Below are 16397 nucleotides of genomic sequence, written 5' to 3' on the forward strand. Positions count from 1 at the left end.
ACGTACGTGTTCTCTTCAAAAGAGTATAAAACAGCGCCCAGTTTTAATGGTACTTTGAAAAGACTATAAAAGCAATTTAAAACAACACTTATAACCTATTCAAAAGCAAAGCAGATGTGATTATTACAGTATAGCTATTTGTTTACTAATTCACCATCCACCTTAAATATTGAGGTGGTTTTGCCTGTTTGTTCACTGTCACTCAATGCAGAGTTGTTTAGGGAATGAAGACTAAAGATCAAAACTGAGATATGATTAAAATAGGAGCTTCTCTCAAGACTGACAGTTGTGATAAAGAGTTCTAAGTAGAGCTAATTCAAAAGAGGTCTCTGTTGATGACCTCAATTTTATGATGTGCTGACTCTCCAGGTAATTAAAAATGGCCAAGGCCCCAGTGAATATGATTGAATCTGGCACATCACAGATGTTTCCAGCATAGCTATCTTTTTTCAAATTACTTTAATGATATTAGAAAACAACTTATTGTATTATAAAATTTTACTCTCATATAATAACACTTTTTGCATCACTGTTATAAAAGTCTGCTTAGTATTTTCATTATGAGTCTTTATTTTCATAAATTATCTTCCAGGTTGAAATTTTCCATGCGTTTCTTTTATACACCTCAGGCATAGAAAGGTTTCAAGTAACTGGAATCCTTCAGTACACGCTGCTCATAGTGTCCACTTGCTCAGCATGAAAAGAAACACTCAAGTAAAGAGGTTTTATGCTGACAAGCAGGTCATACTCTTCCTCTCTTGCTTTTCATTAGTAGAACAGCTGAATGAGCCACACTCTCTTCACATTCCTCACAACTGAAGTATCACAGCTGCATGCACAGGCTGAGGGAGAGGGGAAAGAGTGTGAGTAGCGACTGCACACACGTACAATATATCTTGGGAGGATGACTGTTACTAGGAAATGCTTCCCTTTCTTCTTCCAGTGTTTGCCACATGCACATCCTCCTGTTCCATGCCTCCCCTCCTTGGCTCCCTTGACGTATGTGCAGACAGGTACGTAGGTGAAAGATAATGTAAAGGATGCTGTACCCAGCTCAACTTTATGTCTTACACGAGTGACAGCACAATCATAGACTTACAAATAGGGCTCCAGGTGTTCATCTGCAAGGTGTCTATAACTGCAACAATCACTAATGACATTTTCACGGTAGCTTGCGCTCTGGTGGAGTTTGCTGTAATCACTGATGACAAGTTCACTTTAGCAGTCTCACCGAGCAGTCTGACATTGTCAAGTCCTCAGTTCAGCAGTACAGGGGTAGAAATCATTACACCTTTGCACGACTGACATAGGCAACTATGGAAAACAGGTAAATGGCTTTGTCCCGTACAAGTGGCAGAAATAACTCCTATTGATTATAATGTGTTAAGGTACATCTCTGAAAACCTGAGGCTTTAGGAAGAACATCAGCCAACTGACCGGCTTAAGGGAAAGCCAGTGATCACAGAATCATAGAATCATAGGCCGGAGGGGACCTCCAAAGGTCATCTAGTCCAACCTCTCCACAGTCAGCAGGGACACCCCCAACTAGACCAGGTTGCCCAGGGCCTCGTCAAACCTCACCTTGAATATCTCCAGAGATGGGGCCTCAATCAACTCCCTGGGCAACCTGTTCCAGTGCTCCACCACCTCACAGTAAAGAACTTTCTCCTAATCTCCAATCTAAATCTGCTCCCCTCCAGCTTAAAGCCATTGCCCCTCGTCCTGTCACTACAGGCCTTTCTAAACAGGCTCTCCCCAGCCTTCCTGTAGGCCCCCTTCAGGTACTGGAAGGCTGCTATTAGGTCTCCCTGGAGCCTCTTCTTCTCCAGGCTGAACAACCCCAGCTCCTTCAGCCTGTCCTCGTAGCAGAGGTGCTCCAACCCCCTGATCATCCTTGTGGCCCTCCTCTGGACCTGCTCCATCAGGTCCATGTCTTTCCTATATTGAGGGCTCCAGACCTGCACACAATACTCCAGGTGAGGTCTCACCAGAGCAGAGTAAAGTGGCAGAATCACCTTTCTGGACCTGCTGGCAACGCATCTTTTGATGCAGCCCAGGATGTGATTGGCCTTCCGGGCTGCAACTGCACACTGCCTGCTCATGTCCAGCTTCTCATCCACCAGCAGCCCCAAGTCCCTTTCCTCAGGGCTGCTTTCTGATACCTCACCCCCTAGTCTGTACTGATGGCGAGGATTGTTCCGGCCCAGGTGCAGAACCTTGCACTTGTTCTTTTTGAACCTCATGAGGTTCACCTTAGCCCACCTCTCCAGCCTGTCCAGGTCCTTCTGGATGATGTTCCATCCCTCTGGTGTATCGACAACACCACACAGCTTGGTGTCATCTGCAAACTTGCTGATGGTGCCTTTAATCCCTCTGTCTATATCATTGATAAAAATGTTAAACAGTATCGGTCCCAGCATGGACCCTTGAGGGACACCACTTGTCACTGCTCTCCATCTGGACTTTGAGCCCATTGAGTACTACCCTCTGGATATGACCATCCAGCCAGTTCCTTATCCACTGAACAGTCCACCCATTAAATCTGTACCCACCATCCATGATGATGGTGGACAGAAACCTGGCATGTGTTGTCAGGGAGATCTTGCCTGGCAAAAATTCTACTAACATCAGTGCATGGATTTCCTCTCCTGCTGTCACTGTCATCTATCACTCACTCACTCATGGGTATCTATCACTCTTTCATGGGCTTCAGAGGCCAGCAGTCCTCCGATATAGGGAACTGCCAGCACAGGCTCACTAGGAGAGCTATGGCTCTGTCCCCACTGGTCACCAAATGTCCCTCCTACCTCAGGAGAGAAACATCTTCTGTAAGAGCAGGACAGAGTCCCTCTGCAGACTCAGAATTACAGAAGGGAGGATGATCTAATCAGCAGGGGTAATTCTAAGGTCACAGGGTCCACACACATTCATTGGTATATAAGCCCTGCAGGGGAAGCACTGTAGTTTGTAAACTGCATTGCAATGAACAAGATTTTGCAAAAACGCAGGTGCACACAAATAGCTAGTAATACAAGATGGACAAAACAGATTGTACTCAGAAAATTCTTTTCACTTTAAGATTAATATTTTCAAGAAAAATCCCTGCTTAAAAGAAGACTAGATATGAAGTAGTATCCAAGCCTTGGCTAATAAGGTAGTTTCAAATATGAATCAGAAATGTTTCTGAAAAGTTGATAAACATGTTGATGTCCTGTACCATCCCATCCTTTTAAACCATGCCTTTTCATAGATTTGAGTCCATCAGATGAACAGAAAGAAGTTCTTTAAGCTTCCAAAAGAAGTATTTGATAGTGTTCTTAGTTAACCTGAATGCCATAAACTATATGAACGCAAATTCATAGCAAGCAAATTAATGCCAGGGCTCACAAAATTACATTGCAGTGGAAATACCTCAAGAGTCAGGGAGCAGAAATACTTTACAAATACTGCCTTATAACTGTAGACTCTCTTTTCCATTACGTAGTTTGTTCTCTTCTGACTGACTGGGCTTTTGATTTGCATAATGAATGCAAATAAAAATCACTGTACTTCAATTAGTCAGATGGGTTTTTTAGGCAATTAGCATGTAAGCATTAGTATTACAAACATGATTAAGCAATGGTTCAGCAAATGTTCTTACTCTGGTTGGCTTCTATACATCTCTTTCTAGATTTCCTTCATAATTCATATTCATACACACATAAATCCCCACAAGTTCACTTTCCAGCCCTTCTCTCTGTCTTCTTATACAGTTTACCCTAGCAAGTCTATACTTTGAGTGCAAAAGGAAATAATATTATTAATGGGGAATGGAAAAGATAAAAGTAAGCCTTCATAATGAGTCAGAGAGAAGCAGAAGCCATAAGAGAAGTGGAGCCACAGGACAGAAGTCAAAATTAAAGGGGATATATTTATTTTGAATATATAGGTAGGGAGGTCTACCAGCAACCCATCAGTACAGTATATTACCTTAACCAAATGCCTGCAAAACATGTAGTTATGGCCTCAAACTATCAATATTCTATAACATGTAAATCACAAGCTAGTAAATATATATTTTGATGCTTTTCAATGTTGGACATGGGTATTTCATTAAAATATGAACCAATGCTTCTTAAATGATATATTATAAAGTTTTCATCAATGCCAATATTATACATTTGTTTAAAATACAACTGTTTCCCTGGGAAATACTCAAATCTTTTCAGAATATACCCATAAGCTGTTAAATAATATGTTAAATGATAACATTACATATATATTTAGAATCATAGTCTGATAAATGTTGTCATCTGGAATAGTGACATCATCCCTGCTATAGTGCTTTTCAAATGCAAGAAAGGTGGAATGATGTGGGTCACTTCTGAACTTGGATGTAAACCCTCAGTTAAAGCACTGGAAAAATACCACAAACTGGCTGTGCTAAACGTGATTTCCCATGGGATTTGTGCTCAGAAGACACAGTTGCTGGCTGTCAGGCATCCACTTACGGCAAATATAAGAACAAAGCTAGTACTATGAGCACTATGTTCATTAAGCACAGTATACAGTTAGTTAATAAATGGAAAGATGCCACTTTTGTAAGCACATTTCCATTAGTTTGGGAAACACAAGTGCTCCGATCAGAAACATTTTTTTGAGATTTACACAGCTCTGCTGATCCATTGTTTTCCCTTAGAAAACTACAAGATGTGTAAATCACAAGAAGTGAACAGACAAAACTATGTAGGAGTTACCTGTTATTCAAGCACAGGAAATACAAGAGGAATACAATAATATGCTACGTAATATTCTGAAGTGCTATAAATTATTGGAAAAATATGTTAGCACCAGTCTGGAAAAATTTCTAAACTGAGACACTAGTTTTGCACAACAAGAGTGTTAGTTGGTAACTGGGGATAAAAGGGTATGTGTGCTGGCATGAAACCCTGGATAATAACAGAAAAGGCTACTTCCAGTACCTAACATGGAACCTGGGGAGAAGCTGGCTTTTAGGGACCTGCTAAAAATGTCTCTGTCAACAGCAGTTCATTCCATTAGTTGCTGTTATACATTTCCCACCTACATTTTGTGTCACAAGTTATGTGTCAGAACATAGGTTTCTATAATTCTGTTTCAGTTCCTTCTTTTGGAAAGCAAGGTACCTGGTTTTCATTAGAACTTTGCTGTGATGTGGTTAGAGCTCAAATCCATGGAAGCACCAGGGGACCTGATTGAGGCAAGTTCTCTACATGCCAAATACACACCAAAGCAGAAGGGCTGGAAGTGATAACACTTTCCATATTTTTAAATATTCTGAATAATATCTAAAATATATATTATCACATATACAATGTTATATTATATATAATACAATCCTATTGATTTTGCTATTCGGCAAGGATTATGAAGCATAGATTCAATTCCTTCCTCATCTTGAGGGGAATGAAACCTGTACTTGTTACCTCTATTTATCAGACTACAAAACAGCTTGGTGGGAGTAAAGAGCTGGATTATGGCCAGCCCTGGGTTGAATGTCAGTCTTCGCACAACTGAGTAACCTGGCAAGAAACAGAGCAAATAAAGAGGAGATAATCTGATAATCTAGTGGTCAGGACATTCATCTGGTTCTTCCAGGATTACATCTAAATCATAACTGCAACCCCCTGGTCTCCTCCTGTTCTTGGCTGAAGGCCCTAAACAAAAGACTAACTTGTGTTTCCTCTTGGTTGCTCTCCTGCAGTCCCATGACCACACAGAAGAACAGGTTCAGCCAAAGGAAAGAAGATACATCCCAATAGATAGGGGACTGCTGTCAAAGAAGTGCTCCTGCAGCTGGAAGCGGTGTCAGCACTTGAATATAACAGGCAACTAGATTGCAGAGAGTACAAGTTCAGACATATTTCCGTTCTCATTAATTACAACTGGCTAATTTTAACCAGGTACCTCCTCTGTGGTGTTTGTCTGGGGAGGATATTTCCTGGATATATGCAAATCTTCCTGTTGCCTGTAACCATGCCATTGAGATGTTTAATGGACACTTATGACACGTGAGACCCTGATTTTATGTCTCTACTAAAGTCTTACCAAATTTTTAAAATGGAAACCAGGCATCTTACGCAGAGATAAGAACTCCAGGAAAGGAATTCAAAAGTAGGCAATGTTATTTTAAAGCTAGGAATGCTTCAGTTTTGAAATGTAGATTTTGTTATTACAATTCTTCCTACCAGTTGGAAGTAAGCGCAAGCACATCTTTTTTTCTTTATGGATGAGTCATTAATTCAATCTATTAGACTGAAAAGGACTCTATATAGTTTCCTTCAAATTACAGGATGAAAAGACAGTTACTGACCACAGTATAATTGCATTGCTCTGTCTCCATTACTTAGCTATAAAAGGATATGTTCTAAGACACTTATCTCTTTGTTTCCAGAAAAGCTGTCTATCTTGAAATTCAGTATTAGGACAGGAAAGCCAGCAGAACGTGTAATTCAGAGGGCCATTTGTGTCAGGTTTGTTTGTGATACTGCCCTAAATCTGAACGACAGAGAATGAATGTGGCCTCCGTTCATATGACACAAGCTGAAAAGTTACGAGCATTAACACCTTTCCAGTCAGCTTCTTGAAACATGCAGCTACATTTGAAGTGGATGGCTCTTCTTGAAGTGGTTGTCCCTATATTTAATGCTGCATACCATGGCGCTTTATATCACATTCACCCCGTATATCACATTCACATGGCACAGCACAACCACTGAAGGAAAAATAGAGGAAAAAATACCAGAAGAGTAATAGATGGTGAACGTGCAGAGATAAGGCTTAAGGTGAGCAAATAGCTTATATTACCTATACCTTCATCCTCACTACCTTAATCTTGAAAGGAAGCGTATTCAAATTTAAAATAGATTGCGTATAAATTTTCACATTGAAGTGCTTTTCAGTAGGTGGCTTCCTATATTTAACAGCGTGGAATGAAACAGAATATTTATAAAGCATTACAAAATTGCCATTCATTGGTAAACTTGTCTCAGCCCCTTCACAACAGAACACTGACGTTTACACTGACGTCTAAGGTTATCCTTGAAAATAACCTTTTACCAGTATAAGCCTTGTAAATTGCTCTTCTTTGTTTATATCTTAACTTGGCAACTGCATTGCAGACAAATGCGTTTGCTCCTCGGTCCTCCCCAGAAGCCCTCCCCAGAATCATTGCCATCTCTGCTTTCACACTTGACACTGATTACGGGTGCTAAAGACAGCAAAAAAAATTAATTTAGAGGAATGAGGTATTTTGAACTGCTTTGAGTAAGCTTCAGGGGCCAGCCAGGAATGTATTCATTGCACAGCTTCACGCCCCGATATTCAGCATTTTTCTTGGGGTTACATTAACTCGGTTTCTAGCACAGCTGTGATATCTAGCAGCTTTAGATTGATGTGAGATCTTAGTGCTTAGTGACATGGTTTAGTGATTTATTTTTTTTTATCAGAGTTAGGTTGATGGTTGTACTAGATGATCTTAAAGGTCCCTTCCAACCTAGACAATTCTATGATTCCATAATTCTATGATTAACATCAGTCACAACTATCAGTGTTAGTGTGCCCATATAGGTACTGCCTTGACATTATAGTAACTATTAACTTCTGTAAATTCTGGAATAATCTGTACTTCCCACTATTTTAAGTTAATTGAAGACAGAACTGAATGGGATTTTAACTGTTGTACTCGAGCTCTGGTAACACTAGGCAACATCCTAGATTGAAACATGTGCTTATAGTTGACATGGTAAAAATGATAAAGAGATAAGCCACGAGGTAAAGTCATCCATGCAGGAGAACTTTACAAACCCTTTGAATTAATCTCAATATTTTGCTTCAGATTATGTTCTATTTCAAAAAACAGATGAAAAATTTATAGTAACAATAGTTGGATGTAGTATGAAACCGTGTAATTGTTTTTAAACAAAGTACAGATAAGAACACAAAATGTAACGTAGCATAATGGCTGTAGGATAAAACTCTTAGCTTTAAGCTTATTAAAATATTATTAATTGATGATGCATTTGAAGCAAAGTAACAACCACAAAAATAATTGATACGTATCCAATTAAAATTTGCAGAGAACTTCTTAGCTTTGGAATTACAAAACTTGATGTCCTACTTTATCAAAATTGAGATAATCATGGGAAATGACTAATTTACAACACAATGAATCTACTCTCTCCAAAACCAGACAATGTTCACCACAATGCACAATCTTACATATTGGTCGAAATCTGTCACATACAAATTCTACCATAGCAGAAGAAACACATTTTTGAAAGTGGAGACCAACATGTAAAAACTTGAGATCATTCTGTCTTCAAATGCAAGCACAAGGTATTTTACTGTGATTAAATTTTAAGTATAAAGGAGAAAATTAAAAGAAGTATCTTAATAGTCTCCCTCTCATTTGCCATTTTCAATTTGAAAATTCAGTCACCAAGATAACAGACAGTGTTCTTGAAAGCTTTAATCATCTTCTGCTACTCTCTAATAGTTCTCCCCATTGGAAAAGAAACACTAAGAAGAGAAATTATGACAGAACATAGCAGACTGCCAAGGTATGAAAGAAGTATAATTGTTAAAGAGATCCTCTTTCATTTCAAATCTTTCTTTGAACTGGCTTATAAAATGAAACATAACATGTTCATGAACAGAAAGTAGATTGAGTTTATTACCTCATCATAACCATCATATAATTTTGGATTTCCAAAATTATGTAGAATAATGCACAAAGAAATTCTATCCCAGAGTTAAGGAGCTCTGAAACATATAAGGGACTTTATAATGATGTTCTCACCCCAAACTGCTTTTTATTTATACTGAGCTTTGCACATTTCCAAATTTTTCTTATTAGTCTGTTTCCTCACATGATACTAATTTCTAAAAATCTTGACTAAGAACAGGTCAATGACCTACTGCAGACAAGCAACTTCCATTACAGAAAAAATCATACTTAAATGTTTCAAAATTGAAAAATATAAATTTACAGAAAAACCTTCCATAGTATCTTATGTGGCTTTAAATATTAACCATCAGCAATAAATCATTCATAATCTATTTCAAAATTGCAGAGCAATGTATAATTTTCCTTCAAAACAATAATTTGTCACATAAAATAGAAACCCCAATAGTAATTTTGTAAACGCTTACAAAAATCCCTTGTTCAGTAAAATGTTAATACCTACAGTAAATAGCATTTATTTATCAGATTTATGATTTTATGTATAAATTCTTACCTAAGCTGTTTAAAAGCTTCTGCCTTCACAAGTGGTGTTTCTACAGAGTGTTCAAAAAGCGCTCCTTCAGGCCCTGAAAAACAAAGAAAAATACCATATTGTAAAATTTCAAGTGTAAAAAAAATAGCAACAGTGATTTATATGGCCACTTTGATACCAGAAATTAAGATAGAAATCATATATTAACAATTAATGAGGCAATTAAATTATAGATACAGTCCTACTACTGCACTATTAATTGGAACAACACAACACACAGGTAATGTAAAAATACAGGTGTAATTTCTAAAAATGAAATCTAAAAAGTCTCAAGATAGAGAAATTTTAAACTACTTGAGACACCAAGATAATTAAATAAGGTTTTTATAATGTAACTTCCATTACAATTCATAAAGATAATTAAAATCCCACAAAACCTTTGCAAATATAACAGATTTGAAGAATAATATTTTTTTTTAGACTATTCTATACCTAGGACAAATTCTGGCATGTAGCTTTGTCAAAAATTTGCCCCTATTTTTAGGCAGACTTGCTGAATATAAAATGGCATTTATGCACGTAGAATGGTAGTAACTATGAGATCAGATAGTTCCCCAATGGGGAAGAAGCAGTGTGGTGGTACCTATGTAGGTGGGGCAAAGCAAGTCATCAGTAGGAAAGGATTATTCGTATTGCATAGTGCGATTATTTCCTGAAAATAAGAGTCCATGGCTTTGTGTCACAAGTCGTTATTTTAATTTTTCTTTGTAGTCCCTCTACTTTTAACCTTGCACTTTCTTCTTTGCATCTAGTGTTTTCACTCTTGCAATGTACTCTTTCTGGGTGGTTCTAAGTTATTTGTGTGAGAAATACTACAATAATAAAGAGTTTTCAAGACTGGAGTTCATAGCAGGGAGTACAGCGTGCAATGGATGCTGGTCCTCCTCTGAGAATTTATAGTATGAAATAGAAGCAAATCTGAATGCTAAGAGGATAAATCCAAATAAAGATTTACATGAATTTTTGGTCCTGGACATTTAACATATTTAGGAATGCAGATTGCCTACAAAAGCACAACAGCCAATTTGCAACCGAGGTCCTAGGTGCTGAGGTTCAAGAGAGCAATTAAATTGTAAAAAAAATTATGGTCAGGCAGTTAATGACATACCTAAATATTGCATGTTCACACTGCCAGCTTCTACTCAACATCACTCCTTAGTTCCCCTCCAAACAAAGGTGCTGGTAGAAGTAGCTAAGTCTTGCAGCATAATGTGAGGATGATGAGTATCTGGCTAGATGGTAGGAAACTTGGTTTGGAAGCCCTCTTCACCATGAGTGTGAATACTGACTTGATAAATGCACCTACTGCACTGAACCAGGCAGCAGATGAAGTAAATCGTTGGTGTAACATTTCTCCCTCCTTCAGAGCCTCCTTGTTCAGTGTGAGCAGAGCTGCTCTACAGAGGGGGCCTCAGCCCTCCACAGGCAGGCCTCATGTAAGCACCCTACTCTGCACCTTCCTATTTTCAACACTGAAGACATACCCTATCAAAAGAACTGCAAGCTCCAAACTGTCCCCACAATAGGGAGGCACCCAACCTCCCCAGGAGCCTCCCTGTCAGACCTGAAAGTTCTCCAAGCACCTTAATTTCTGTTCTCCTGAGCACTTGTGTCATTGCAGTATCACCAGCTCAGCAGCCATTTCCTGTGTGAGCTTCACTGGGATTAGGGAACTAGCTGAAGTTATACAAAAGCCCCTGTCATGACTTGAGATAGCTCAAAAAAGCAGCAAAACACCACCAGCTGCAGCAAGGGTGCAGTCTCTCACCTTCTGTCCACTGGCTTTGTGAAGGTACTAATCTGAAACTGAGGGAGGCCTGAGGTTGAGTGAATCCTTAGAGGATTCACATCTCTAAGCACTTTTCAGGTAAATATGTAGTAGGGCAATACATTTTAATAGCTAGGATATTACACAACGTGGCTTTTCTGGCTGCTCTTTGAATTAAAACAGAATGCAGTTACCCTCAGGAAAGGCTGTAGAAAGCCCTAAGTCAGGACTTTGGACTCCCACCTAGAGAAACAAACTCTTAAGAGCCTGCTTGAACAGTAGGCTGGTGAACGTGCATGCATGCACATGCATGCTCATTTAAATATTAATATTATCATTGTTAGCATATTAAATGCAAATACACATGCAAGCAAAAGGAAACTGTTTTTTTTTTCCTAAGTTCTGCCGGGAAGACCTGATGAGATTGGGATGAAAAAGTTAAAGTACACGTAGAATCAGGCAGAAGGGAGGAAAGACAAGGGGAAATGGATGATTAGGAAGTATGGTATAGATAGTATAGATGCAGTATTAGATGTGGTATAAAAAGAAACGCAAAATAAAAAATAGTGGGGGCAACAACAGAGCGGATGGTAAAAGGGAAAAAAAGTCAAACCAAGAGATACCATTAAAAATTAATACATCACGGAGCCAACTGATAGGAAGACTTGTCACTTCGTAAGTGCTGGGGATAAATTCTCAGGATATCCTAAGAAAACATAAATCGTGCTGGTTTCTGAGAAGGGCTGCAGCTGAAATCACAGTTCCTTAGAATGGAATTCCCTTAGCTTGGATGGAAGAGAAGGGCACAAAATAAACAAATCGCCATACTGAATCACTTCACCACTTCAAGGAAGCATGGATTTCTAAGCTTCTATTTAAATTTTGTTTAGCTGTTGATATCCTCATCGTCAGTTTAAATAGATGAGTCTTTCTGGAACCTGCTAGCTGCCATGAATATAATACTGGAAAACACAAAATCCATTAACTCAGACAGGATTTTAATCCTTCTTTATTAGCATGAAGATTATTTTGCAAGATAAAACCCGATGGCTTAGTTTATTCTCCTGTTCTTGTATTTGTGCTGGAGGGTGTTACAAGGTGGCAACCTTACACACTGGAGATGATGAAAAAAAAACCCTAAGGAATTAAATAATTTGAAAATGCTGATTTAGTACAACTAGGATATTTTGCAGCGATATGCTGATCTGTCAAAATTTCTGACTTAAGTTTTGTTGCCAGCTAGGGATGGCAATGAATTCAAGTTTTTCTCAAATGCGATTCTTCTGACACTGTGGTCTTTTGAGAATACATCATGATGCCTCACTGTCCTTCATTCCACTATGTCCTACCTGACAATTCTTAGGAAAGCAAGCATTTCACTGTTTTCCTGGCTCAGACTTTCATCTTGGATTACAGTGAATGAGTTGTAATTTCAGTGAAATATATACTGTCACTATGCTAGCTGTGCTAACAAAACACTTGTCAGTAACTTTGAATGAGCTCCAAATACATGATTCATCAGGGGAGACAGCTTGATCTTAATGTCTTCCGGTAGTTCTGGGAAGCCTTTAGGTACATCTATGTGAGGAGATAATGTGACCTGAAAAGGGTGGATTTATAGAGTGATACACTTGGTGCTGAAGATCTGCTGCTCAGATTTAGGGGATTTTACTTTGGACCAACTCCGGCCTCATCCTGTGGACTTAAAACATATTTGCTATTTTGATGAAGTAAATGCATTCATGAAGCCCATTTCTCAGTTCGGTTTCATCCAAAAGGAATCCACTGCATTCACTCCCTGACTCCTCCATGGTATAAATCACTGGGATGTGAGAACCGTCAGAACCGTCAGTTCTGCAGTGAAAGTGCAGTCCTGACAGAAAAAAATGCTGTTGTGGATGCATATTTTGGCTTGATGACCTTGGAAGGCATTTTTAAAATTTCCTTTATTTTCCCGCTCATTTTTCTTACTCATGCACACACCTACTACGCCAACATAGGTTCTACGGTGTGCTCTTCCACTCAGGTATAGTTTGGAATCCACTTCCTTTTCCATCAGACAGTTGTTAAAAATTTTCAGCAATTTTCAGTACCAGCTTAAGTGTACTGTATCATAGGATGAGGTATAATGAAGACACAAGTGAATTCCCACTCTTAAATGAGCTGCATAGCTTCTTACAATGCCAATTGCATGAAACTGCATAGTTCCAAATTTCATGTCTTGCTACACTACTACACATCCTTACATACAATGGCCACAGTGGCAGAATTCAACGTTGTGCCAATTTCTTGATATCTAAATAATAGTGTCACATAGTGAGGACCTTGACGCAGTTTCTGCATACAAGATCCCTTTCCATCTTGTTTTAAGGTCTGTAGGGAAAGCTGAGCATTTGATAACACTGCTATTCTGGAGAGAAAGACCTATCAGTTGTCACCTGGCTTCTTCCCATTATCTGAAGAAGGTCTCATCGGCTTCCTCCCCATCAGGTGACCTGCAGTACCCACTCCTCATCCCTGCCAAGGCTGAGCACCAGGCCTTCCTGCTGTTCTGCCACATAAAGGGCAACTCTTCCCCCTCACCTCTCCAACCTGTTCTTGAAGAGCCTCTATTCCAGTGAAGTGTTTTGAGTGGCACAGTCATAAAGCGCTTTAACTGTTTGCATCTTAAAGTGTGTCATTACTGCAGATACAGTCCTCGGATTGAAAGCACTGAAACAGCCAGCGCATGCTGGAGCAGCTACATGGAACCTAATGGTATGACACGGTTTTACAGCTATTAAAAATCGAGTCTTATGATTGCATTTTTATGAACTTTTCCTGTTACACGCATGTGTAAAAAAAAATAAAATTATTATTTAGTCCACTTGCTATAAGTCATATAGTTACAATTATTAAAAAGATTAGGGAAGGAAATCATCACTTCCATTAATATTTTGCAAAAGTAACATTAATGGCTATTCACAGAATCATGAAATGGCACACCTAGCTATCAGAGTAATAATCAGAGTAATAAAAGTTAAGTGGAGCCTAGTGGTTTAACTACATGAACACAGTGTACCATCCACTACCACTGACAAAATAATAAATAATGACTTCAAAAGGAAAAGATGTGTCTCTCAAACTCAGCTGATGAGTTCTGTCTCCACATTAGACATCACCCTCATGGGTAGGCTCTGAAAAGCTCTACTCTGGGCTCTGCCTGATTTTCATCTTCAGAAATCCATACAATCACTATACCTCATCATTATTGATTTTTAGTTCCAAAATGCATTCGGAGTAGAATTAAAGGTTTTAAATATCTGTGGAAAAACATGAAAAACTCAGTTGCACCTTCTCACATACTCACTCTCACTCAGGTGAAAGTCAAGACACTGAGGTACCAGAATATGAAAGGCAAGCACAAAATACTAAGGTCCTCCAGCAGATTAATTAAACACCATCTTCTGCACTTCTTGCACCTTTTTTGTATGCAGTATAGCACTGAGTATGACATTATTGAATACATCTATATCTTTGAATTGAAAATGAGATGACAAGCTTGACTGATAAAGGTAATAGTATGGGTGTAATAAAATTTCATAGACATTTACTTCAATATCACATCACATTTTGATTAAGAGATTAGAGCAACACAAATCAGCCTGGAATGCATTATATGGATTAAAATTGATTGACAGATCTTAAAACATAACTGCAAACAGAGAACTATGATTGAGGGGATGTGTTACTAGTGGGGCCAAATGTGATGTAACATTTTAGCATGGACTTGGAAGAAAAAAGGTAATTACTAATGATTTCACATGACACAGACAGTGGGAGAAAGGCGATAAGAATGAAAAGGACAAGTCACTAATAAAGAGATATCTCAATTATTTTGCAAATATGGCTTTATCAGGTCACTTCTCTATATAGGAGCTCCCTTCTTAATGATTTAAGCTCAAACTACCTTGTCTAGCAATATTTTCTGATCCTGATGGCTTTGCTTTGACAACATTCCTAAAATTTATTACTCAGAAGTCTTCTTCTCTTCTAACTAAAGTTTGGAATGCCCTACTGAGGCTTGAGGTCATTTAAAGCCACCCTCAAAACCATATCTGCAGCTTGCTCCCGACTGGGCTGACAGGCTGCTGGGGACACCTCACAGCACATGTGGGATGCCACGTGCCACAGGTGCCCTCACGATGTCTTGCTATGGGCTGTGCAGAGCTGCAAGGCACAAGGAAGGAAGAGCTCATGGCAGTGGAGGCAATTCCTCTATCTCACAGGCTTTCCTAATTTCACTCTGGGACCTGTTTATATACAGCCTTTTGTATTTCTCCTGCAGCATCTCTTAGACGTAAGTTCACGTTTGGTGATAGAAAAATGAGCAGTGTTTGTTTGCATTTCAGATGTAGCTTGATAAGATTATAAAAGAAATCATATGACCTACTTGCCCAAGAAAGGGATGTGAGCTAATAAATCAGACGCCTCTTCTAGTCCAACTTTTACATTCCTATCAAGATTTGTACTTTTTACATTAAAGATGACCAGATACACACAAAAAGATGTCAGCAAGAGGAGTTTGGCAAAACGGACTGGAGGAAGGGAGACAACATCTATACAAAGAGAGATTTGTGAGGCCTGAGTGCAATCATGGCTGCTGAAGCCTGGTTAGAATTAAAGTCAAGCCTTGTTTCAGGGATCTGCTCTTGGTGCGGGATGGCAGGTCTCTTGGTCTGTGCACCACTTCAGCTCAGAAACAAGGAAGAGAGAGCAGAGGCCAAACTCCCCAGAGGAGTCCAAGTGTACTGTTATTGGAGTCAGCACTAAAACCCAGGAATTACAGCATTTTAATTAAAAATAATCTTTCCAAATGCCTTTATAAAACAGCATTGTCATTGGAGCATTCCCTCCTCACTGGAGGAGACAGAAACCCATGCTTAGCAGTGAACAAATCTGGGGATTTCACCCTCTGCTTCTCTTTTTGGAGGTGAACCACAGAAGAGGAAGAAACGAGGGAGCACATAGCCAGAGGTGGACCTTCACTTTGCTGGCAGACATGAAGAGTGCTTGCTCCCAGCTGTCCCCTCACGCTGGGCAACCAACATGTCATATGGCACTACACAGCACTGTCCTGGGAGGTGAGACTGCAGGATAGAATTCTCCTGGGCTGAGGAGGGAATGCATCCTAGGCCTCCCGCTTCCTAAAACAGGCACCCTGCTCTGAAAGACAGGTCAGTGGTGACAGAGACAGTATCGCTTGTGTGGAAATAGGGGCAAATCCGGGCTCAGTTTTGGGGCTGGTATTGTTTAATATCTTTACTGTTGATCTGAATAAGGGAATTGAGTGC

General features: G+C 39.2%; 1 protein-coding gene across 1 annotated transcript in view; it reads right to left on the reverse strand.

Moving 5' to 3' along the window:
• The window catches only part of SGCG (sarcoglycan gamma), a 149661-nt gene that overhangs the window by 28013 nt on the left and 105251 nt on the right, over positions 1-16397 (reverse strand). Inside the window, exon 7 of the mRNA XM_014965843.1 lies at positions 9258-9330. Coding sequence (XP_014821329.1) covers positions 9258-9330 — 73 coding nt within the window. The remainder of the gene's footprint in view (positions 1-9257; positions 9331-16397) is intronic.

Source organism: Calidris pugnax, unplaced genomic scaffold, assembly GCF_001431845.1.
Source record: "Calidris pugnax isolate Ruff unplaced genomic scaffold, ASM143184v1 scaffold20, whole genome shotgun sequence".
Taxonomy (NCBI): domain Eukaryota; kingdom Metazoa; phylum Chordata; class Aves; order Charadriiformes; family Scolopacidae; genus Calidris; species Calidris pugnax.